The sequence below is a fragment of the Pocillopora verrucosa genome, chromosome 3, assembly GCF_036669915.1.
Source record: "Pocillopora verrucosa isolate sample1 chromosome 3, ASM3666991v2, whole genome shotgun sequence".
In the NCBI taxonomy this organism is placed as follows: Eukaryota; Metazoa; Cnidaria; class Anthozoa; order Scleractinia; family Pocilloporidae; genus Pocillopora; species Pocillopora verrucosa.
In genome coordinates, this window is record NC_089314.1 from 30,192,001 (window position 1) to 30,215,620 (window position 23,620).

Here is a 23,620-nt window from a genome sequence, read left to right on the forward strand (position 1 = left end):
TTGTTCTCTTTGTTTATTTTATAGTTGTTGCTTTTTTTTAACTTAGCCACGTTTTAAACATTGCCATGGAAAAAAAAACAAGTTTTGCCTTGTAAGACAACATCCCTGCCCAAATACTAGATGTCAGGTTTGGAATAAATAAAATCGTCAAGAACAAGTTATGAGGGACGACATTTCTGGTGTTAGTCATCCTGATTAGGGCACCTGCCTAAGGGTGTAGGGAAATTCAGGAGCTGATTTTCTGTCCCAACTTTCGTGGACACGTTAGCTTTTTGCAATGTATATGACAAAACATTTTCCTGCATTGGTGCATTAATCGAAGAAATTTTGTCAGTTTAAACGCAGCTTGATCGATTACAAAGGATTGTTTTCTATCTGTCTATTAATTAGAACCCCAATATGTTCCATTATACCACCACAAGAGAACATGTCTCGTTAGGTTCTCTTGATTTCCATGAGTACTGCAGGATGAACCAGTATGGCCAAGTGCCTAGGGCGCTGGTGAAGTAATCTGGTAGTCTAAGATTCAAGCCCTCCACCGGCTTAAGCGTAGTGGTCCTGGTCTCCTATGAGAGCTTTAACGGGCAGCACAATAAATATAGTGACTAGTTTCCTCTAGAGAAGAGAGGCGATCGATCACTGACGCTGTTTTATTTATTAAAGATTTTCCGTAGCCGATTGGTAACGAAACGGAGACATCGTTACCTTCTTAAAATATATCTATGGCTTTCTACTGTTTTTCTTGAAATTCCTATATCCCAAAAGTTGCGCAAACTTGCCTTAAAAACTCGTCATTGGTCGCTGTTGTCTGAGATGTTGACCATGAAAGAATTTTGTTCACCATCTTGTTCGTTGGTATGAAAGAAAATTACCAACTCTAACCAATCAGAATTCACGAAAGAATCGGCAAAAGGGGTTAACCAATGAAAAATCATTCTATATTTTCTTCAAAAGTGTGAAGTCATAGAATATCATTAGTGTCAGGTTTTCGTTGACGTTCCCTCGCTTTCTCATCACCTTGGGGGGGAGGGAGGGTACGGCTACAAGTAAGCTAGCCCTCCACTTCACTACTCAATGGATTTGCTCTCCATTATCCCGAGTTTAACTCGAGCCTTGGCTCCGCTTTGTATATAGCCAACCCATATTCTCTCGCCAACTGTTCTGCCTATGGCCATTTGAGATTTTGAAACACCACATCACAATGTCTGTTCTCAGTTTGTTCGTATTGGCTCTGAATGGCCCCATTGCGGGAATGGTTAATTAAGTATACACACAAACATATAATTGATTTTTTTCTACGTTGTTGCCGCGCGTTTCCAGGTCTGACGATACAAAGTCACACGTCATGAATACCACAACAAATGAAACTTTAGGTATGGAGCTGGAGGAACCTCGAGAGAAATCTGAGAATGAAATGATGTTTGTTTTTCTTGGGGTCGTAACGACAACCACAGTGCTCCTTATTCTGGGAACATTCTATGCCCGAAAAAAAGACCGCAGGGAGGAGAAAATGGTAAGAATTTTAAGAAAAGAGCGATCATTTTCTTAAATCATCTGCCGCATTCAAAACCAAAAAGACAGTTTAAACCAATCCTCTCCATGCTCTCTGTTAAACCCAACTTATTCCTAAACTCGCTGGCGTTTCTCCATATTTCAGTGTCAGCATTCGACTATGAAAAGAAAAGTCTAAATTTTGTAAAAATCTCTTTCTTACATTAAATGAAGCGGATGAATGTTAAAGCAAAAGTTTCTAACAGAGCTTCCCTTCAACTTTTGTTATAATTTGTTTTTCTCTTCAAGTCATGACAAGAAAAAAGATGGTATGAGATAAAAAAGACGGCGCGAGTTTGAAAATGTGGTCTTAGTTAAATACGTAAAATGCCTGTCTTATTTTATAGTGTGGTGTCACAGTCATCCCACAGAGATCAATTCACCGCTCTCCACAGTACTACCTGCTTATGTTCTACACAGGAGCTGGTCGGCACAGTTCCACTACTGCAAATGTGTTCTGCCGAATTTACGGTAACCGCCGTAAGACAAAACCTATCATTTTACGGGACCCCGACCGCCCAATGTTTCAACCTTCATCTACAAGTTCCTTCCTAGTGACACTTAACTGCTCTTTAGACCAAATACGAGAAATTCATATATGGCATGACATCTCGGGCCCCCGTCCCTCGTGGTTCTTAGAGGATGTCATAGTTTGTCATTTGAACACAAATGTCACATGGTACTTTGCGGCAAACCGCTGGCTAGACGTCAGCACGGGCTCGAAGGAAGTTGAATGCAAGTTGAAACCCATACCTAGAAAGATTCTTCTTAAATTTTTAACCATGTTTGAAGGTAAAATGGAATACAATTTAAAGAAAAAGCATCTTTGGCTCTCTCTTCTTTACAAAAGCAATAGCAAAACGTTTGGTAAATTTCAGAAAATGTCGTGCTGCCTAGCAGTGACTGGAATGATGAAACTCGTCTCAATAGCAATGGTTCTTACAACACAGAAATTGTTTAGCGATTCACAAATCAGACTAGGGCCATGGAAAGTGAACCTAGGCGATGTTTACAGAGCTCTCGTCTGTTGTGGAATTGCTTTTATTTATCGTCTTTTGATACAGAGTCTGTTCTTAAGTTCACATCAAAACGCTTCAATGGGAGTTGGAGAGAAGAATGTGCAAGGATATATTCGAGATAGATTACAAGAGATAAACTCCACCATATTTTTAGATGAGATCATGAAAGCTGACGAAGGTGAATGCCCTGATTCTTATACTGATACGGATAATGAAAACACATCCAGTTCAGATAACAGTACGAGTGGAATCCACCTGGAATTTAGTAACTATCAAGAACTGCAAAGCGAGACTAAAGACGAAGAAAATCTTCAATTCAATAACGAAAACAGCCATTTAGCTTTGGATGTCTATGAAAATCAATCAATAGAAGGATCCCATGAAAATGCATCTTCGAACAAAGCCCATGATCTCGAGGATTTGGTTGATATTCTTGGGCATTTATCAGCTGAAGAAGACCTATTTAAGGTTTTGGATGAAAACTCGCATGTTTTTCAAGGTAGATTAAAGGACGGGTTTTTAAGAGAGCATTGTGGCTCGGAACGTTTAGAGGAGACTCGTTGGAACTCAGAAATAGAAGAAATTAAGACATCTGATAAACTCGCTGAAGAAGAAAAGGAAGAAAGTAGGCTGGAGTCAGTCGCCTGGACTGCATGTTTAACAAATTCCGATCAAATTCCAAACATATGGATGAGCCTTCCATTTCCAAAACATCTCGTCGACGGCGAAAGCATTAAGAAACCAAACGTGAGGGCTTCGCCCAGATTGAACGAGATTTTCAGCAAGGCCAATCAAGTTCATTGCTTTGTTGTTCCATTCATATCATTCGTCGTTGCTATTGCAATTGGAATTAAATGGTCTGCCCCACTAACAAAGTCGTGGCTTGTGACGTTTGGCATTGCGATCATTGGCCAAATTTTTGTCCTGGAGTCATTTTATGTCGTCGTGCGAGCTATCTTTTTTTCAATTTTGTATAAACGGCCAGTAAAAGAAGAGGATTTGATAAATGAACTTGAAAGTAAAGTCTGGGTTAATGAGGAACAAGAGACAACGTATTATGCTGATGAAGTCGATGAGGATGAGAATGAACCAGTTCCCATGCCCCCAACTCAAGAAGAGATACAGAAAGCGCAGGAGGAGGCTGGGAAGGACAGGGAATTGGAAGACGTGCTAAAGATGCTTTGTTTTAACGTTTTGTTTCTAGGGCTGTTAATTTTTATTTCCCTTGGAAACAGGGATTCGTCTTCCTATCCTATAAGAGCTGGCCTGGAGCACTCCCTCAACATCACCAACAGCTTCACACGTGGGGTAATTATGTTTCAACATGAAATTTAATTTGATTAATATAATTTAGCTGAGGGTCCATTCGTTACTTTTCCTCGGGATCGGAGGAATTTTTTGCGGGGGAAGGAGGGATCATGTGTTTCAGGGGCAATGGAGAGGGAACAAGTTATCGCCAACAGAACATAACTCGGGGTGATTATAGAAAATTGACCGCAAATTAACAGCTAATCAGGGAGCGTCACAAGAAAAGTCTTATGAGAGGATTAGGAAGATTTTATCAGGAACCGATCAAAACCCCCCGACCCCCATCCCTGATGTTTTGAGCGTCAGCCCTTCGCAATCCCGCTGACGAAGGGCTAACGGTCGAAACGCCAGCTTTGAAACTATTTACAGTGGACAATTTACGTGATCAACTCAGTTGATAATACTAAATTACCCTGTCTAACTCCCACTGAGTTATTCGAGCTAAGAGAGTGATCATTAGAATCCCCAAAGATCACCCTCATTCTATAATTTTCGTCTCCTTCTTTCCTCAGTCACGCCGGCCATGTAAGCTACATCTAAGTTCTTGCTCAGCTGGTTACAGCTGAGTTATCTTTAAGATTATTGTAAGAAACTTATCTCTCGTCCTTTTCATCAATATTTAATGCCCCTGATTTCAACCTGTGTTGTCAGGTAAACAACGATAAAAGATTTTGGAAATGGCTTGCAAATGATACAATTCCCGTGCTGCTTCATGAGCCTCTTGAGGGAACGCTTAGGAAAGGCAGAAGACATTTCCTTGCCGATGGGTGCAGCTTCCTGCTGGGGACTGCAATTCTTCGACAACAAAGAATTAAACCAGGAGGTGAGTAACTTTCTTTTGAAGTATCTCAATGATCATGATTTAAATCGAGCTGCATTCTTATAACTTTTGATCCACAATTAAAAACATAGAAATGACAATCATAGATCCTTGATCTCCGCGGTTTTACTCAGATCAAGGGTGTATATCAGAGCTATCTGAAAGAGCAGCGAGTAGGCATGCTTCCCAGATCTTTCCACAAATAAAATGCTTCTATTTCTATTTCATCAATTTTGAATAAATTGTCAACAGTTTTGGAAGTTGGCCTGTCTCCGCCCCCTCCTTTTCTCGCTGTGTCTTCAATTTGATTCCCAGATCTGGCGTTCGCTTTCATTTTTGCACTCGGCTTTCGTCCTGGGTCCTACCTCTTTTCTTTGACGTAGGTCTGTCTGGTTCTCATTACTAAGCCGTCTCTCATTATTTCAGCAAGTTGTCACCTGGCGGGCTTTATTGAAAATTATTTTTCCAAGTGTACTCCAGTTTCCTTGACTGAACATAATGAAGACACTGATGACTATAGCCAAGAGTGGAAAAAAAGAGCAATGTCTCTACCAAACCAAACTTTTACTTCTCCATGGAAATACCTTAGCGGGAGAGAATCTGAGACATCATACACGACGTGGGGACGCAGTGGACGTGCGTTCGGTGGTGGTGGGTATATCGCTTACCTGGGGACGGATATGAAAATGGCAATCGATCTTCTTAACTTTCTAGAGGCAAATCAGTGGGTGGATGACCTAACAAGGGTGGTTTTCTTAGAGTTTTCAGTCTACAACGCAAACGTTAACATATTATCAGCGGTGATATTTTCAATAGAATTTTCCTCGTTCGGTGGAACGTTTCCACGTTTTGATATGTATTCATTTCGCTTGTACCGCTACTTTACACCGCTCCAGTTCATTTATCTTGTCAGTGAGATAATATTTGTTGTCTTCGTGGTACAGCTTATTTACCGAGTGGGGAGTCTTATTTACCGAGATCGCTGGAGTTATTTCAGATCCGTGTGGAACCTCACTGATATTTTCCTTATCTTATTCTCGCTGGTGACTATCGCTTTATACGCATGCCGCGCAAGCCACCTCAACCGCGCTATTGAAGCGCTACGCGAAAACCCTGACACGTTTTACGGCTTCCTGACGGTGGCTTTTTATGACGATTACATTGCGTACTTCTCGTGTTTGATTGTCCTTATTCCTACGATACAGTTCTTAAAGTTTCTCAAGTTTAACAAGAACTTCATGATATTTTATAATACGCTTTCTAGGATTCGAGGAGATATTTCCGGATTCGCCTTTGTTTTCTTCGTAAGCATTATGTGCTTCACGTACTGGGCGTACAGCATGCTCAAGACTGTTGCTGAGGTTTTCAGTACCTTTATTGCAACATTTCACAGTATGATCGCCATGTTGTTAGGGAAGTTTAGCTTCCGGTTATTATCACCTGGTCAGGCTGTTACCAGTAAGGTGGGACCAATATTCACCTACACGTTCACATGTGCAAACATTTTTTTAATCCTAAATATTATCCTAACAATAATCACAATCGGATTCAAGGAGGCTCGAGAAGATGAACGCTTTCAACAAAGTGAATATGAAATAATAAACTTCATCACTAACTACTTGAAAGGTATTTTAGGACTTCTTCCGCCTTACATACCTCCGCCGCCGCAGATTGAACCCACGCCCAGTGAAAAACATTTTACTTATTTTCAGTGGAAATTATGCACAAGTTACTTTATCCGAAGTCAATTTCCACGTTTGCTGAAATTTGCTAACAAAACTTATTCCGAAGATTTTGTGGATGAATTGGAACTGTTGGCGAATCTAATGAGCATGCCACAGTCAAGAGAACTTCTTTATGAAATAGCTTACAGGCTGCAAGATTCCGACCTAGATTAAAAATATAGGATTAGTAGTGTAATGAAACAAAGAATTAAAAACCTTAGTCGTCTAGTTTGTATTTTTAAGGCTCCGGTCAACAAATCCACCTTGTTCAAAGGGCTAAATCAAATCCCGCCGCGCAGAGCGAGAAAAAAGTAACGGAAAGGAGAGAGAGCTTGGAAACTAAGCTGTGTATTAGCTTAAACCAGCTTTAAACAACTTAGCCCAACCCAAGGTTAGCGTGAAATCCGACCTCAGATCTGAAAGCTTTCAAAGAATATGCATTATAATTCTTTTTGTTTACAATTTGATGCCTGGATGTTCTAAAAAGAATTGAAGAAATTACCTGAAATAGGCCTTTGAAGAAGGGAATAAAGAAACCCAGATTAAAACTTAACCCCGGGCTAGCTCTAATCGGCCTTCGAACAACTAGTTCCTTTTAGGTAAGCGCCGGCGGGGTGGCCGGTCTAAAATAAAATCCTATATAGCGAAAAAATTAACAAAGCAAGACACTCACTTTCTTATTTCTTTCTTATTTATGGACTTCTTTATAGTCAACTTTTTCCCAGAATTTTTTTTTTGATTCTTAAAATTTGTACTGCTAAAGAACTTTTAATCCCATCCCATAGGAGAAATGTTTTGTCAGGACCAAATCAGAAATTTCCTTGAGTTCTTGAAATCATATTCATTTTAACAGTTTCATGAAATATTTGTGTTCAATTGCGATTACAGAGGCTTTTAGCTTACTCTAAGGCAGATTCACACAAGAACTGTTTACCTGCTTCTTTTAATGCCTTGTAACAGGGTTCTAGCTTAGTTGAAACTTAGTACTTGAGAAAAGCTTGAGACCAATGTTTTGGTTCTTCGTTTGTGACCGATCAATAGATCCGTTATTAGCTGTTGTGTTACTTGGTTCAATGAACTGAGTAACAACAGCCGGTAACGCGGTTGCTGTCCTCATAACAAACCGGCCACTTTGGTTACGAAACTTGTTTAACTAAAATTAACCGATCACATCATAAAAAAGGGTAATTACTAATGTCGAGGACCAAAGCAAGAAACAATAAAAAAATTGTTAAAATAGAATTCACTGCTCGTTTCCCGTGACCGAATTGCAGTATTTGTGTGTGACGTCAGTTTACAGTAGTGACTAATACAGAGTCGAGGAAGAATGGGAGCAAGCTTAAAGATGTACTAGGGGGGTCCCTAGGTCCGGGGAGGTCCATCCCTCGTTATTTGACTATTTTGTTTCTAGCTCTCCTCGATCTTACTAAGCTCACAGTCTGGTGGAACATTACTCGGTCCAAATATTTAGCGCTCGCTCGCCATAAATTTACAGTGTAGACTAGAGCTATCGAGGCTAAATAAACAGAAGTTAAAAAATTTTATGTTCGTCACCTCCCAATTTTTTTTTCTGGTTATTCCTTCAACTCGCCTTGGGACGGTTGGCGTTCTCCTGGCTGTAGGGGAACAGTTCCTTGTTCGTCACTTCCTTCTTTCTGTTCAGGTGTCTCGTTCAACTCGCCCTGGGTAGGAAGATCCCCATGCTTCCCTGGCTTTAGGGGAACTGTTTCATCTTCGTCACCTCCTTCTTTCTCTTCAGATATTTCGTTCAGCTCGCCTTGGGACGGTTGGCGTTCATGCTCTTTTGGCTGGAGGGGAACAATCTCATGTACGTCACTTCCTTCTTTCTGTTCAGGTGTTTCGTTCTGCTCGCCTTGGGTAGGAAGATTCTCATGCTCTCCTGTCTGTAGGGGAACTGTTTCATGTTCGTCACCTCCTTCTTTCTGTTCAGGTGTTTCGTGCAGCTCGCTTTGGGTAGGAAGATTCTCACACTCTCCTGGCTGTAAGGGAACAGTTTCATGTTCGTCACCTCCTTCTTTCTTTTCAGTTGTTTCGTTTAGCTCGCCTTGGGTGGGAAGATTCTCATGCTCTGCAGGCTGTAGGGGAACAGTTTCATGTTCTTCACTTCCATCTTTCTGTTCAGGTGTTTCGTTCAGCTCGCCTTGGGTGGGAAGATTCTTATGCTCTGCTGGTAGGGGAACAGTTTCATGTACGTCACCTCCTTCTTTCTGTTCAGGTGTTTCGTTCAGCTCGCTTTGGGTAGGAAGATTCTCATGCTCTCCCGGCTGTAGGGGAACTGTTTCATGTTCGTCACCTCCTCCTTTCTGTTCAGGTGTTTCGTTCAGCTCGCCTTGGGTAGGAAGATTCTCATGCTCTCCCGGCTGTAGGGGAACTGTTTCATGTTCGTCACCTCCTTCTTTCTTTTCAGGTGTTTCGTTCAGTTCGCTTTGGGTAGGAAGATTCTCATGCTCTCCCGGCTGTAGGGGAACTGTTTCATGTTCGTAACCTTCTTCTTTCTTTTCAGGTGTTTCGTTCAGTTCGCTTTGGGTAGGAAGATTCTTATGCTCTCCCGGTTGTAGGGGAACTGTTTCATGTTCGTCACCTCCTTCTTTCTTTTCAGGTGTTTCGTTCAGCTCGCCTTGGGTAGGAAGATGTTCACGCTCTCTTGGCTCATCTTGCTTTTGTGGTTTTTGGTGTAACTCGACTCGGGTCAGACGGTTTTCATGTTCTCCTGGCTCTGTTGTAGTTTCATGTTCGTTTCTTTCTTCTTGCTTATTAGGTTTTTGGTGCGAATTGCTACTGGGGGGATTTAGATGTGCTCTAAGAAACTCTGAGTTTTGCATAAAACTTCTTTCTTTCCATGCCCGTAGCAAAATATAGACGGTTTCAATCAGAATTACAAGGACAAAAATTCCATTTACTGCAAGGACAGCGTTTAACCAGAAAGTTTTCTTGATTGCCTGCTGATTGTTACATCCGTAACAAGTAGAGTTTTGGGTGTTGTTACATGAATTCCTTAGCTGAGTGGTTCCATCGGTTAAATCACAGTAAAAGTTAGTGGAAAAATTCAAAGGATAAAGCAACTGAGTTTGTAGGATGATGAAAATAATTCGTAAAACAAGTCTTAAGGATAGTTGAAAGCAGTAAGCGATAAAAAGCTTGTTTCCAGTTTGGTCGAGCGACAGTTGATCGACTGTAGGTCTCACCACTTGAGAGTAAATAAGACAAACAATTCCAATAAAGAGGAAATTGATGATCACGAAGCCATAGATAGGAACACTGTATTTGTTGTATTTCCCCTCGTACTGATCGAAACATTTTCCACGATTGAATTCAGTGATGTCGCCCTTCGCTCCGTCACAGTGGAAATTAGACCTGAATTCAGTGTTATCCACGGCGGCAAATATGCCAAGGAAGATTACAGCGATCAGGATCCAGATTAAAACTGTAAAATGGCTTATTTTGTTAAATGTTTTTGGCCCAAATAACTCCTTAAGAGTATCCATCGTCTCAATACTGTTTGTATTGTAAAATACACTGGAAACTGAAACAGGAAAATGAAATGGTTACCTTCGAGTTGCTCGTGTCAAATATTCCTTATTTGTAATGCGTGAGATGCAATGAAAAGTTGTTGAAAGAGGGAAAAAGGAGCACTTACAAATATGGGAAGAAATTTCGCTTTCTGAGGCAAATCACGCTTACTAGTTTCACTAAAAAAAACTTGCCAATTGTCATTGAAAACTCTCTTTTAAGACGCAGACTAGGTTCATAAAAACGCAGAAAAAGAGCGAGGCTAATATTCTGCGATCTTGACCGAAAAAGCTTGGTCTATAACAGATTTATCGTATAGCAAAAGAATGACTTTCTCATTTTCTAGTACTGGAAAAGAAACTCATATGAGATGAAGCATGCTTGTTTATCCTTTATTTGTTTTGGTATGGAAGCCGATAGGGAAAATCCCGAAATATTTTTGAAATCCAAAAAAATATTTTTAATCATATTTTTCTATCCTTTCTAAAAAGTTTTTCAAATCCAAAAACCAATAACAAATCCTGATGAAATTATTGGAGTCAAAAATAAATTTTCCAAAAAGACCCCAAAATAATTTGCGGTCCAAGATTCTTCGTGAAATTCACCGGAGAAATGCCTGAAATCGCAAATGTTTTTTTTTGCCAAATATTACTTGTGCCAAGCGGCGTACCAACTTTACCGCTATTAAAAATGACGGAGGAGCGCGAGATTGAGAAACGAGTTGAGAACATTATGCCTTAACGATATTAACGATGTTCTGCCTACCTAAATATGGAAAGGAATTTGAGAGTAATGAAATCTTCTTCCGTCGGTTTAAAGTAATTTGAACAAGAAAGTGGGTTGGATTCTTCAGCAAAAAAGAGAACTACTGTAGAGATTACATTAAAAGAGGATTTTCAGTCGTTCTTGTTCACTTTCTCGTATAATATAATTAATATCATATAAGTTCTATCAATGTAAGGACTTTTCGCGAGTTGTGTGGTATTTTTTGCGCGCCTTTGGGCAAGGAAACATTTAAGCAATATGAAAAATTCCGCTCGTATTATTTGTTAAATCATCGAATAAGGGATCTATTAATAAACCAAATTTCATTTTATGGTATTTTATCCTCTAATTTTCGAAATACATCCTGCGGCCGTATCTGAGCATCGTATCAATCGCATCAGTGTTTAGTAAGTATGCAAAACAATCGAACTTTTGATGCACATCTGCCTGTTCTTTGACGCACACCCATCTGTTCTGTAAGAGGCAATTCAGTTTTGTAATAATTCTGGCCAACGGCGATTTCTCTGAAATGGTTCAAGCTTAAGTAAAGCGTGACGAGTCGTTAACCATCACAGTGATGTATGGAGCATAACGCATACCCTGACTGCTTGCGATATCTGTAAATCATGCTCTCTCGTGTTGATAATTGTTTCATGAAAATTGGAGTGTTAAAAATATTTCGGTGGCTGTTGACCCACATTATAATTCCACGCGTTTTTCACTGAAACTGACAGGTAACTGGTGTAAGCAGCAAGACATACAGAGCGCGAGTTGAGATAATCACCCTAGGTGACTTGTACCTCACCTTGCAACAAAGTACATTTGAAGACAAAATTATTTTGTTTCTAAAAGACGCTCTGTCCCATTAGTCAATGAAAGAGGCAAGTGAACTGCAGTTCAAGCAGGATCGGTTCCAACAAGAAATACTTTATTTTCACCAAAAGAAGATAAATTTTAATTAACCCGTGCGGTGGAATGCACATAAAATATGGACAAGAAAAAAATGTATCGCAATTTAAGCGAGCTCTTACTATTGAGAGTGTAAAAACGTTACGAAACTGTTTGAAGATGCCTACATGCTGTCCATCTCGAGCAATCTGAACGACACGATCACTTGGGTGAGGAGAACTGTTACTTTTATCATAAAAATGATTACTAAAACTAGTCCGTCATTTTGAATAGCGGCAACGTCGGTAAGCCTCGGACTCCAACTGACCGCAGGCACAAGTGGTACTTTGCAAAAATATTTTTGGCGATTTCAAACATTTTTCATGTTTTTCAGACTGGAAAACTTTCCAAAAAAGGATCCGAATAAAAAATTCCGATTCAAAATATTGTTTTGGATCTCAAATATATTTTGGAATTGCCCCTTATCAGCTTCCATAGTTTTGACTACCTTCTGCAACTTTTTTGCGAATCTATTGCCAGTATTGTTCAAACATAACCTCTCTACGCGACAACTCTAGCTGTAATCCTCAGCCTAGGTCCGCCTGATCAAAATAAGTATTACGAGCGGGCAAGACGAATAGCCAATCAGAATACAAGATTCATTTCATCTTTCCCGCAGGCGCTGTCAAAAAGATAACAAGAAACAGTTAACGCATCTCAGAGATGTCCTAATCCCAGAATCCACGATAAGGCTGATGTTTTGTCTTGGACCAAATCAGAAATTTCGATTTCCTTGATTGCTTTAAGTACTTTTCAATTTTTAACAGTTTCATGAAATATTTGAGTTCAATTACGATTACAGCAGCTTTTCGCTTCGTCTGATTAACTGCTTTACACAAACGCTGTTTTCATCGTTCTTTCAATACATTGTGACAGAGTTCTAACCTAGTTGAAACTTAGTAGTTAAGAAATGCTAAGGCAAATGTTTTAGTCCTTCATCTGGGACTGATGAGTGTCACTAAATCCGTTACTGGTTATTGTGTTACTCTACTCAGTGAATTGAGTAACGCACCAGCTAGAAACGCAATTAGTGTTCACGTAACGAACAAGCCACTTCAGTTACCGAAGTCGTTTATGCAAAAACAACAAATTACATTTTAGGAAACGGATAATTACCGGTGACCAGGACCAAAGCAAGAAAAGATGAAAAATGATTCAAATAGAATCCATTGCTGGTTTAATGTTTTGGATCGGTCAATTTTGTGCGAGCAACTTTAGTTTGCAGTAGTCGTCCCTGAACGCGGCTTATTTGCGCACTTCTCGGCCATTGCAGTCATCACCTAATAATGCCATTTTCTTTCATAACAGAAGAAAAATACACTTTATTAGCAATGTAAGCCTCGTCATGACGCGGTAAGATCGAGGAAAGCATGGAGTAAGTAAAAAGATGTACGAGGGAAGTGGTGATGAGAATGAGAAACTACTGTAGGGGAGGGGTCGGAAGTGGCCCCTCTCTCCCTCTTTCTCTTGGTAGTTCATTAGTTTGGTCTTTGCTCACAATACCGTATCACGATACTCGGTCGGATTATTTAGCGCTCCCTCCCCGTTGAGACTTTTCGTGCTACTCGCCTTAGGATAGAGGATGTTCACGCTCCCTTGGCTGAAGGGAAACAGTTTCAATTCCTTCTCTTCCTTCTTTCTGTTGAGGCTTTTCGTACAACTCGCCTTGGGACAGAAGGTGTTTACGCTCACTAGGCTGAAGGGGAACAGTTTCGTGTTCGCCTCGTCCCTCTTTCTGTTGGGGCTTTTCGTGCAACTTGCCTTGTAGCAGAGGGTGTTCATGCTCTCTTGGCTGAAGGGGAACAGTTTCATGTTCGCCTCGTCCCTCTTTCTGTTGGGGCTTTTCGTGCAACTTGCCTTGTAGCAGAGGGTGTTCATGCTCTCTTGGCTGAAGGGGAACAGTTTCATGTTCGTCTCTTCCTTCTTTCTGTTGGGGCTTTTCGTACAACTTGCCTTGTAGCAGAGGGTGTTCATGCTCTCTTGGCTGAAGGGGAACAGTTTCGTGTTCGCCTCGTCCCTCTTTCTGTTGGGGCTTTTCGTGCAACTTGCCTTGTAGCAGAGGGTGTTCATGCTCTCTTGGCTGAAGGGGAACAGTTTCATGTTCGTCTCTTCCTTCTTTCTGTTGGGGCTTTTCGTGCAACTCGCCTTGGGAAAGAAAGTATTCACGCTCTGTTGACTGAAGGGAAACAATTTCATGTTCCTCTTTTCCTTTTTTCTGTTGAGAATTTTCGCGCAATTCGCTCCGGAACGAAGAGCGTTCATACTTTCTTGGCTGTGAAGGAACAATTTCATGTTCGTGTCCTTCTTCTTTCAGTTTAGGTTTTTCGTGCAACTGGTTTTTTTTGCTTGCTTGTTGATTGATACACTCGTGAAAAGTTGAGATTTGGGTGGCGTCATTTGAAATCCTAGGCTGATTGGTTTCAGAAGTTAAGTAACAGTCAAACATGGAGGACTGAAAACTTTAAAGGATAAAACAACTTTTTTGTAGGATGATGAAAAGAACTCCTAAAACAAGTCTTGTGGATAGTTGAGAACAGTTGGCGATGAAAAGTTTTCTTCTCTAAAACGCACTGTCTCACGGAGAGTTTTTTGTGACAAGTCGGTCAACTGTAGTTCCCATTAGTTGGGAATAAAAAGCACAAAAAAAGGCCAATAAGGACGAAATTAATTATTCTAAAACCATAGAGAGGAAAACCGAATTTGTTGAAGACCTCCTTGTATTTCTTAAAACACTTTCCTCGGACGAGTTCAATAATTTCGCTCTCCGCTCCGCCACAACGAAAAAAGAACTTGAATTCAGTGTTTTTTTCACAAATTTTTTTGGCACAAATGCAAATGAAGATTACACCGATCGGGATCCAACTTAAGATTGTGACATGACTCATTTAGTTGAATGTTTTTGGCGCAAACAATTCCTTGAGTTTGTACTTATACTGTTTTCGATGAGATGAAAACTGCTCTCGAGCTTAGGCAGTGGACTTCCGTTAACTCATTGTTTCAGATTTTAAGTTTGTTGATGTATAAAAATACAATTTCAACTCTTGGCAAACTTACGGCTGTCAATGACTTACTTTCGCACGCCATAATTTTCTGGACTAAACGGGAAACTGAAACAGGAAAATGAAATGGACAGACATGTGTTGCTTGTTTAAAATTGTCCTCATTTTCAATGCGTGAGATGCTATGAAATATTTTTAAAAAGGTTCGAAAGGAACAATTATAAGTATGACGAGGGATATCGCTTTCTGAGGCAAATAACACGCTTACTAGCTTCACCGCAACAGAAATTGAGAATTGTCATTGAAAAATCTCCTTTACCTTCGCCTAACGCCAGGGCTTTTAACTGAGTTTGAAAGCTTCCCAACATGACTTAGTTGCTAGCTCGTAAGCTTGCGTTTTCTCGTTTGACCTGTATAAACTTACTGCAAAGCGTGTCTTAGCACCAAAGATATGAAAAACGTACACGTGAAACCATTTATTTTTCACCCGACTGTCACATGTCCTCATTTGGACTCTTTTGGGATTTTCATAATTCCCAAGTATCCTTGCGGTTTCACGATGATAACGTAAACATGCTTACTCGTCTGAAATAAAACAACATTAGGCGCCGCTTCATGACGGTCTCAATAGTGTAAACCGTCAACCATCAAAAATGCAATATTTTCACTGTCCAACGTTAAATATCGTCAGCCAATATGCAAGAAGTCGAGGAATGCTAGAAATAAATAAATACACTTTTGCACGAAATGTTTACCACCTGTTAGGAGCCCATTACTTGGGCTCCTGCCACCTGTTCATAAAAAAAAGCATTTTCATGCCAGAAGTTACGCAAATTCATCCCTATCTGCCAAGCTAAAAGGCCAATCCAGGTTTTTCGTATTTGCAGTAACATTTCATGGTCCAGCCTAATCTCGTACCCAGATTCAAACGTGTAAAGATATACAACCGCTTGGCATGGCCGTGGAAGGTCTGGCTAAAGCCTTGGCCTGGGAAGGTCTGGGTAAGAGACTAGGTCCTGCCTTCTCCTCAGGCTTAAGCGCACATTTTGAGAAACAATCAGAAGCAATCAACCGCAAGGTTGTGACATAGATTCATAGGATCATTAGAGTGATGGACGAAAAAAAAATCTTTACTTATTATTTCGTACTTTTTCCCTTAACCTTTAATGTCAGCTCACGGAGTTGGCCGGGGGATCACTCAAGAGAAGTAGTTAATCATAAATTAAGAGGGTGGGTTAGGAAGATTTCTTGGAGTCCTATCCGTGCTTGACACTACTGAACAATTTTGATTTCGTAACCCTGTTTGAGACAGAGAGTTGTTATAAATTGAGCTCAATAAACCAGTTTTAACATATGTATGTATTTAACATATGTCTACGGCTCTTTTTTCCCTACTTTTTACTTTTTATTTAATCTTTTCTTAAGTTTTATATGTAAATCCATCTCTATTTATCTATCTGTGTATCTATATATATATATACACATATACTCCTCTATTCCTTTTCCATAGAAAGAGTGCGAGAATGACCGTTTAATTTAAAATAAAAATAATTTCTAGACTTATATTGCGCAATTATCAATATAAGAATGTTCAATTGCGCATTACAATTAAATGTTAATTTGTAACTTCTGCGTTCACTAAGTTTCCCGTGTCTCCTCTTTCATTAATTGTGTGCCCTGAACGATGATCTAAACGAAAACAGAAAATCTTGGAGACTAAAAAAAGAATTTCTAACAAAACATGTAGATCGCGCACCAGCAACGAAAACGTCCTCATAAAGACTTCCGGTCCACGGAAATATACCCACTTAACCCGTCTTCCCACCAAGAGGAGCGACAGAAGGAAGACGGAAAGAAGAGACCCTGGAAATGAAGTTGTATATCCTGTATACGATTTTTTTCGGTAAGCACTGCTCCAAAACAAAAATTTATATCTGGTTAAAAGATTAACAAAGCAGAACAAACTCACTTACTTTTCCATTTCGCTACATATCGTCTTAATATTGTTCCATTATTTGTTCACTTTTACACAGCAAAGAAATGTCCTCCACACCACTGTGACTTTGCAATGTCTCATAGTCACATGAGTATATCACGGTCGCTTCCTATGTTTCACTTCCGGAGTTGTACTTCCGCTTTCACTTAATCCGTTCATAGTTTTCCCTTCGCTTTCTCTTCGAACGAACACAGACGAATTTCATTAAAATACTTTTGAACGCTCGCCGATATTCTTTATTATTGAGGCAGTATAGTGCAGGGTTTATGGCAGAAGCTGAAAGTGCCAAAGTGCGTGCAGTATTGTACACGATTCCGTAGTTCTTTTTAGGTTGTGTCAACCGCAGATAGAAAATGAGAAACCATCCTCCCGTAAAAACCAACAAAACCATAACGATGGTGCGAGCAAAACGCCGCTCTGAAGTATTTATCCGGGCTCGGTTCTCCAGTAATTCGACTTGTTCTGTTGTCTCAGAGCGTACACGTGACCCTTTGAGAAATTCGCGTTGTTTGAAGACTTGGTAATAAACTACAGTGTAACATAGAATCATCTCTACGTAACAAACGCCAAACACGGCGGCAGTAAGATAGGATGTGACCTTTTTGTCCACTGTGAGTCTTAGAGCAGCGTATCCACAAGCTAAAGTCCACACCACGGCTAAAACTATTTTTTTCCCTGTTGTCATAGTATTCTTGTAATTAATCGATGGTAATACAAACAAGCACCGATCGAGAGCAATCAAGGCCAGTGTCAACAACGAGACAGCACACGCAAAGTTGCCGATTGCGCGACAGATTTTATCCATGACCGGAATACATTTGAATTCCACGTGTGCAAAAATCATAGAAACGAAGAGAGGTTGACCCAAGAGTGCAACTATCAAATCCGCGGCAGCAAGGCTTACGATGAAGTAATGAAAACTTGAGACCATGCCTTGAGTGGTACACACTGTAATGCATACGAATAAGTTACCCAAGGTGCCTAAAATACTTGCCATGATGTTGATTCCAACAAGAACCATTGCTGCATCCTTTTTGTCTGCTAAAGAGGAACCAACTTGGCAACCAGACGTTGAGGAGGCATTTAACGGTACGTTTAAGGGAAGCATCCTCAAATTTGACCAAAAGGAAGAAAGCAAGCTTCTACAACAACTTGAATTATCCTGTTCTCCCTCGCATTAGAGAAGGAAATTTGACGTCATTAAATTTTGGATCACATTACCCTGCCCCTTAACCCCCCTCCCCCCTATCCCCAGCCTCCTAATTTTGAGCTAATTTTGTTTTGTTTGGTTTTGTTTTTGTGTGTGTGTGTGCGTGTGGTTTTTTTGTGTTTTTGTTTTGTCTATTGGATACTCATCTTATCAAGTCCTCATAAATTTATGTCTTCAACTAAATACATATCATCTACACTCACAAAAAGGAAAGTGTATAAATAAATAAAAACACTCCTACTAAAACTCAACAGAGACAAAATACACCCATTCTTGCTTAAAAGACCTTTATCATTTTAATGGAGGTAAACTTTTCCTAATTTCACCTCTTTAATAATAATTAAATTTTGATAATTCCTCAGGATAAGAAAAAAAATTTTCCTCTATTTTCATGCACCAATTGTAATTATCCTAAACTGTTCAAAGAAATATTCAAGCTGTGATATCATAAATCACTTCACAGGTTTGTTACAAACCAAAAATAATGACCAGCTCCCAGTTGGCATGTTAGCTCAGTTAGTAGAGCAATGCATCACAATATGGTATCACAGAGGTCTTGGCTTCAAATCCCATACAGGCCTGAATTTTTTTTAGGCCTTATTTTCACTACTGCTTAAGTAGTATTCATCACTACCAAGACCACTTTCAAATTCATTTCTTAAATGCAGTTCACATACATGACTTTTTCTTATATTTACAGTCACTTATTAATATTAGGATATTGTTTCTTGTGTTCTTTTAATGAAGATCAAGCCTTGTCTGGTAGTCTTCTAGTTGATGAAGGAATCCTACATTAGGTTTTGCACTTGGTCTGGCATTTTTAACAATCTTCATAGCCTCTTCCAGCAGCAATCTTTTTGAAGACATCAAGTAGCCAAGAACGACAGTCACAGAACGAGAAACACCAGCATTGCTATCAAGAAATAAATGAGAGACATTTCCATTTAAATAATAAATATGCACCCACATCACAGTATCGACCCTTTATACCCAAACATCCAAATGCATCTTCTTCATACTGTTCTCTATACATTTCCTAAGATGCTGACAAGGAGAATTTGTATAGCATTCAAAGGTTTCTTAAGTTGGCGATCATTTTCTTGATTCTTGTGACCTTAATGTGTGATTTGAGGTGGTATTGTGAGGAGAAATTAGAGGCTAGTCTCTCCAGGACATGACCAAAAAGGTCCTAAAGAGCTGGTTTGCTTTTACTATCTTTGCATTCAAGTTCAGGATATGAAGAACTTTGGAGATTCAAACAATGAACTGATGGGGAGAAAACAGAACATACAGGCTTTTGATTAAAAGAGCCAAACTACAATTCCATTCATTTAGATTTTAAAAATATGACTTTGAGCCTCTAAAAACTATTGGGACTTTCAAGAACTGGGCCTCAGGTTGGGATAAAGCTGTCTAGCCCTGTGCTTACACAGCTGTGTTGTAAAACAAAAATTTTGGAATTGAACTTGAAAAAAAAATCTCACTCAACACTTTTTTCATGAATTTCTGAATTTCTTATTCTGTCAAGAAAGAAATGATGGGACAAGTTTTTTTTCCTGGATGATCTTCTTGCCTCCAGAATGTTCTGCAACTAGTGGTTGTAAGATATAATGTGCGTTATTGAATGAGGTTGGGCCAGACTGGAAAATATTTGTCTCTCAGTCAGGACACACACAACTACACTTGATCTGTCCATAGTGAGCACTTGCCAAATATTATCCTTCTCCTCTAGTCCTTCTTCTCTTGGAGGCATTAACTCTTAAAAGAGTGACTGGGATCTAACTTCTCCTCACAATAACACCCCTGAATCACACTTTAAGGTTGTGAGGATAAAGGAAATAATCACCAACTGAAGAAACTGTTGATTGTTTCACAAATTCACTTTTTTAGCACTTTAGGAAATGTATAAAGAACAGTATGGAGAATATGGACACTGATGTTAGGATGTAAAGGGTTAATTAACCAAGGTTCCCTTACCAGTGAACAAGCACTGCACCACTTGCCAAGCCATTTTGGATAAAATCAAACATCCCTGGGAAGTACTGGCAAATGGGAGTTTCTGGCAAATCCAGTACCTCAACAGTCTTGTAATCAAACTCCTGGAAGGCAAAATCAACATACATGCTGCTTTCAATGAATGTGCAAAAAGAGATGACCTGTGGTGGGGGGGGGGGGGGCAGGGGAGGTCATTGCTAAAGGGAAGTAGGTGGGAGCATGCCTGTAGCTAAGGCCCTTAAAGTGTGTCTTTGAATTAAAGGATCAGGATTATAGTTTGGGGGAAAGGGAAGATGAAGGGGGGGGGGGGGGGGGGGGGAACCACTAAAGGGAAGTATGGATGGAAATGTGCCAATGGCACCTTTAAAACCTGACCATGTTTTAAAGGGTGATGCTTTTTGTTCAAGTAAAAAAAAACCAGCACTTATGTTTCCACATTGTCCTTACTAATCCACTCCTAGCATATTCAAACAAAGACTTAAAAAACATTGAAATGGGAAGAGACTGCTTTGGATACCTAACAGTAAGATGGCACACCTTACTTAAGGTTCAAGACCAAAAACCAACACCCTTTTGAGCCACTAAAAAGTTGCCCCTCTCTAGAAGATAAAAGGGTTGTGTCTACATGGAGCAAGTGATGAAAAGAATGTGTAAATTAAGAACTTCACTGCTAGACAGGAAAAGATGTTGAAAGATATTATTGTCAAACCTAGAGAACCATGTCCAACAATGACCAATCACCTTTGGAAAGGCATTCTCTATTCCTGTTCCAACATTTAATATGTGACTTATGTTATTTTGATGAAGTTCCTCCAAGTTTCTGGCTCCATCTTGTGAGCTTAAAAATAAGTTGTCCAGTACTTTGTAAAGCTTGTCATCTGGTGAGAGGTCCTCGCAAAATCCTAAGCTGTGTTCTCCAGTATCTACAGTGATGATACCTCCATCTCCACCCTTGAGCTCTAGAAACTTAAAATGAGGTACTGGTTAAGTTACAGCCCAGTGATTATATCTAGGAATAAAATAATTCAGATCACTTTGAAGCTTCAATATCCCATTCCCAAACCCCCCCCCCCTCTCCATGGCAACCCACAAGCATTTGTCACAAATGGCTGTGGGGAATTTAAAGCTTGCCTGGGTGGGGTAGGGGACTTTGAAACAGAAATATTAAGTCTTTCCAGTGGAATACACATGTTGCAACTTTTTAATATGGCGGGGTTTAAAGATAAATAGTCCCCTTTCAATTGGCTCAGAAAGATTTTTGAATTTCACCTTCCTTCCCTCTGCTGTAGTGACTGTTGTATTTACCGATTTTAGCTTTTCTGCTTTAAAGCTCTCTACCTCACGAAGAAAACTCATTCCAAGTTTCTTCACTTTAGAGAGGGAGATCTGGGAACGAGTTCAATTAGCCGCCTCGCTTGCATAACACTGATGGAACGCCTGAGCGAATTTGTTCTTCATCAGTCAAAGCTTTGTCCGGAAGAGTCTTTGGGTAAGATTTGTGCATTTAACTCCTCGGCTTCTCCTGTATGCACAGCATTATGATTTCAAGTTCTTCTCTACGTCTTGTTATGGCAAACTGTCAGGGAATTTCAAAACGCCAAGTAGCCCTTGTTTCGTTCATGCGTAACGTTGTCATAACTGGTGTTCCATCTCCTGCTCGAAGTGACCATTCATTATTGTTACGTTTCGGGAGACCATTACATACATCTACCTTCAGAGTAGCAGATAAACCTGCAGCAGGAAATACAGCGAAAACAGAAGAAGGTGGAAAGAATTTGGCGCTAAGGGACAGACTGAAGTCCGTCGTCGCAGAATATGGATCAACAGCTATAGTGTTTCATGTGACTATTTCTCTGACTTCCCTGGGGTTGTGTTATACCGCAGTTAAAAGGTCAGTCATCACGAAGGAAAAAAAAAAGAAATGTTAACTTTTTGCTAACCGAGCGTAAGGGCCGTGGTGGGAAATTTTGGCCCGAGGTCGTGGCAGTGCGGACCGAGCGCAACGTTATTATCATATGACCACTAGATGTTTGTTTCAACTTATTTAGTATGCGATAGAGGACGGGCGCTCACGGGAACCATGAAATACATTCTTCAATGAAACCTTTTCCTTCGTCTTTTCGAGTCTGAACAAAAAATTCACAATTCAACGAAAAACGCAACTATATTTAACTCTCTTCGTTTTTCCTTTAAGTTTTTGCAACAAAGCGGTGTGAATACAGGGCCAGCCGGCTTATTCCGTACTGGCTCATGTCAACCTGTCCGGCTCTACGCACATCAGCTGTCACTATAAATGGTCTTTTATAATATTGCACGCACAGGGTTGTATTGGTTTTATGATAATAAATTTTAATGAACATTTGTGCTAAGCTGATGTTAAGCAGCAAGAGAAAAAACTAGTAGATTCCACACAGTACATTGATTTTTACATTATTTAATCTAAGGTAACTAAAGGAACAGCTTCATCATGTTTCTGACCTTGGATAAGGCATTCTTTTTTCAGGGGAGGGCAAGAGTGTAGCTGCAAAAGGTTTGGAAGTGGGAAAGATGAGGGAAAAAAGGGTTGCTTGATCCAGTTGCTGCATGAATTGTCTACCATTCCTTGTTTCCTTGTGCAATACTATTTTGAATCATTCCAATAACTCTGTTCTGATGTAAGCCAATCAGATATTTGCTGGAAATGAATGCAACTAAGAAGGAAAGTTTTAACCACACTAACATCAATAAAATTATATTCTTATTTTAGTGGAATTGATGTCCAAGCTGCTCTCCAGAAAATTGGTGTTAGCCCAACAGTGTCAGATTCCAGTGTTGCAACAGAGGCAAGTACTTTTGTGGTGGCATATGCTTGTCATAAAGTTTTTGCTCCATTGAGAATGCTCATGACCATAAGCTGCACTCCACTCATTGTCAGGAAGCTCCGCAAAATGGGTATTCTCAAGGAACCTTTGAGGCAGTAATGATGTACAGTGCATAGTCTTCTCAGCATTATTTAATAAGCTGAATGATACATGCATTTTGAATGTGTCTTCTTTGTGATTTATTAGAGGAAAGATACATATATTTACCACCATAAACATTTTTATATTTATAATGTAAAACAAGTAGATTCCATGTTGCTGTGGGTGTATACCATAACAGTTCAGCCTTTTGTGCCACTTTTTTTGTTTTTACCACAATTTGACATCATCTGTGATCTATTACTTACGGTAACAGACACATGGCAACATGGAATCTATTTGTTAATTCCTTGCATGGAAGGTGTTCTGTGATTGATAATTAAAAAAGCTAATTAAAAGCAAAAGTTATGATTTCACTAATTAGGAGTAAATTTCTTCTCACCACTTTTTGTAATGAAAGATTACACAAGAATATTCTTCTATGTAACTGTAAATATATTTGTCAGAGGACAATAAAGGAAATGTTCAGCATGTGTATGTGGTGAACTGACATCTCTGATTTTGTCCAATACTTTGAGTTCAATCAAATTTTTAACCACATGAAAACATGATGGGTAGGCTCACACCCTCTATAGGTCATTTTTTTTGCAAGGGAGGGTAGTTCTGTAAATGGTTGTAGCTCAAGGTAACTTCAATTTACACTTGGCTAAATTTTTTAGATTTTTTAACCCAACAAGCTGAATATGTGCAAGGAAAGAAAAATTTCAGCAATGATTTATAAACTCATTTTGAAAACAAATGGGGCAACATTTAAGATAATTTGAAGAACTGTTGAAACATGTTTTTTAATTTTA

General features: G+C 39.6%; 6 protein-coding genes across 7 annotated transcripts; 2 read left to right on the forward strand and 4 right to left on the reverse strand.

Annotated features, from left to right (window-relative positions):
* The first annotated feature begins 1,364 nt into the window (after positions 1 to 1,364).
* On the forward strand, positions 1,365 to 6,890 carry LOC131799286 (polycystin-1-like protein 2). The gene is made up of 4 exons (XM_059116999.2): positions 1,365 to 1,513; positions 1,899 to 3,878; positions 4,530 to 4,701; positions 5,125 to 6,890. The coding sequence occupies exons 1-4, from the start codon at positions 1,376 to 1,378 to the stop codon at positions 6,594 to 6,596; spliced, it is 3,762 nt and encodes a 1,253-aa protein (XP_058972982.2). The 5' UTR covers positions 1,365 to 1,375; the 3' UTR covers positions 6,597 to 6,890.
* Positions 6,100 to 9,942, reverse strand: LOC136279435 (myb-like protein X). The gene is made up of 2 exons (XM_066163162.1): positions 7,977 to 9,942; positions 6,100 to 6,587 (listed from the first exon to the last, which is right to left on the reverse strand). The coding sequence occupies exon 1, from the start codon at positions 9,926 to 9,928 to the stop codon at positions 7,997 to 7,999; it is 1,932 nt and encodes a 643-aa protein (XP_066019259.1). The 5' UTR covers positions 9,929 to 9,942; the 3' UTR covers positions 6,100 to 6,587; positions 7,977 to 7,996.
* Positions 9,943 to 13,236: 3,294 nt separating this feature from the next.
* On the reverse strand, positions 13,237 to 14,112 carry LOC131799287 (trichohyalin-like). The gene has a single exon (XM_059117000.2). It carries the CDS (start codon positions 14,110 to 14,112, stop codon positions 13,237 to 13,239), a length of 876 nt encoding a protein of 291 aa, XP_058972983.2.
* A 1,094-nt stretch (positions 14,113 to 15,206) lies between these two features.
* On the reverse strand, positions 15,207 to 17,818 carry LOC131799313 (adenosine receptor A2b-like). The gene has a single exon (XM_059117029.2). The coding sequence runs from the start codon at positions 17,767 to 17,769 to the stop codon at positions 16,804 to 16,806; it is 966 nt and encodes a 321-aa protein (XP_058973012.2). The 5' UTR covers positions 17,770 to 17,818; the 3' UTR covers positions 15,207 to 16,803.
* A 252-nt stretch (positions 17,819 to 18,070) lies between these two features.
* Positions 18,071 to 21,248, reverse strand: LOC131799312 (dual specificity protein phosphatase 19-like). 2 transcript variants are annotated; one of them, XM_059117028.2, is made up of 4 exons: positions 21,136 to 21,248; positions 20,608 to 20,832; positions 19,849 to 19,970; positions 18,071 to 18,784 (listed from the first exon to the last, which is right to left on the reverse strand). In XM_059117028.2, exons 1-4 carry the CDS (start codon positions 21,220 to 21,222, stop codon positions 18,610 to 18,612), a joined length of 609 nt encoding a protein of 202 aa, XP_058973011.2. In that variant the 5' UTR covers positions 21,223 to 21,248; the 3' UTR covers positions 18,071 to 18,609. The 2 variants fall into 2 exon arrangements, with proteins under 2 accessions (XP_058973011.2, XP_066019269.1); XM_066163172.1 differs by having other exon boundaries at positions 18,613 to 18,784; positions 20,576 to 20,832.
* Positions 21,249 to 21,295: 47 nt separating this feature from the next.
* On the forward strand, positions 21,296 to 23,616 carry LOC131799275 (protein FAM210B, mitochondrial-like). The gene is made up of 2 exons (XM_059116986.2): positions 21,296 to 21,757; positions 22,613 to 23,616. The coding sequence occupies exons 1-2, from the start codon at positions 21,393 to 21,395 to the stop codon at positions 22,824 to 22,826; spliced, it is 579 nt and encodes a 192-aa protein (XP_058972969.2). The 5' UTR covers positions 21,296 to 21,392; the 3' UTR covers positions 22,827 to 23,616.
* Positions 23,617 to 23,620: the final 4 nt, after the last annotated feature.

What these genes read in the sequence shown, in the direction of transcription:
- LOC136279435 (XM_066163162.1), bottom strand. Translation starts at nt 9,928, where the DNA reads ATGGATACTCTTAAGGAGTTATTTGGGCCAAAAACATTTAACAAAATA.
- LOC131799286 (XM_059116999.2), top strand. Translation starts at nt 1,376, where the DNA reads ATGGAGCTGGAGGAACCTCGAGAGAAATCTGAGAATGAAATGATGTTT. An exon ending in CCAACAGCTTCACACGTGGG is followed by an intron (nt 3,879 to 4,529) that starts GTAATTATGTTT and finishes CTGTGTTGTCAG; the next exon opens with GTAAACAACGATAAAAGATT. An exon ending in ACAAAGAATTAAACCAGGAG is followed by an intron (nt 4,702 to 5,124) that starts GTGAGTAACTTT and finishes TCATTATTTCAG; the next exon opens with CAAGTTGTCACCTGGCGGGC.
- LOC131799312 (XM_059117028.2), bottom strand. Translation starts at nt 21,222, where the DNA reads ATGAGTTTTCTTCGTGAGGTAGAGAGCTTTAAAGCAGAAAAGCTAAAA. An exon ending in CTACAGCAGAGGGAAGGAAG is followed by an intron (nt 20,833 to 21,135) that starts GTGAAATTCAAA and finishes CCTCATTTTAAG; the next exon opens with TTTCTAGAGCTCAAGGGTGG. An exon ending in GGTGCAGTGCTTGTTCACTG is followed by an intron (nt 18,785 to 19,848) that starts GTAAGGGAACCT and finishes ATTTCTTGATAG; the next exon opens with CAATGCTGGTGTTTCTCGTT.
- LOC131799313 (XM_059117029.2), bottom strand. Translation starts at nt 17,769, where the DNA reads ATGCTTCCCTTAAACGTACCGTTAAATGCCTCCTCAACGTCTGGTTGC.
- LOC131799287 (XM_059117000.2), bottom strand. Translation starts at nt 14,112, where the DNA reads ATGTTTGACTGTTACTTAACTTCTGAAACCAATCAGCCTAGGATTTCA.
- LOC131799275 (XM_059116986.2), top strand. Translation starts at nt 21,393, where the DNA reads ATGCACAGCATTATGATTTCAAGTTCTTCTCTACGTCTTGTTATGGCA. An exon ending in TGTTATACCGCAGTTAAAAG is followed by an intron (nt 21,758 to 22,612) that starts GTCAGTCATCAC and finishes TTCTTATTTTAG; the next exon opens with TGGAATTGATGTCCAAGCTG.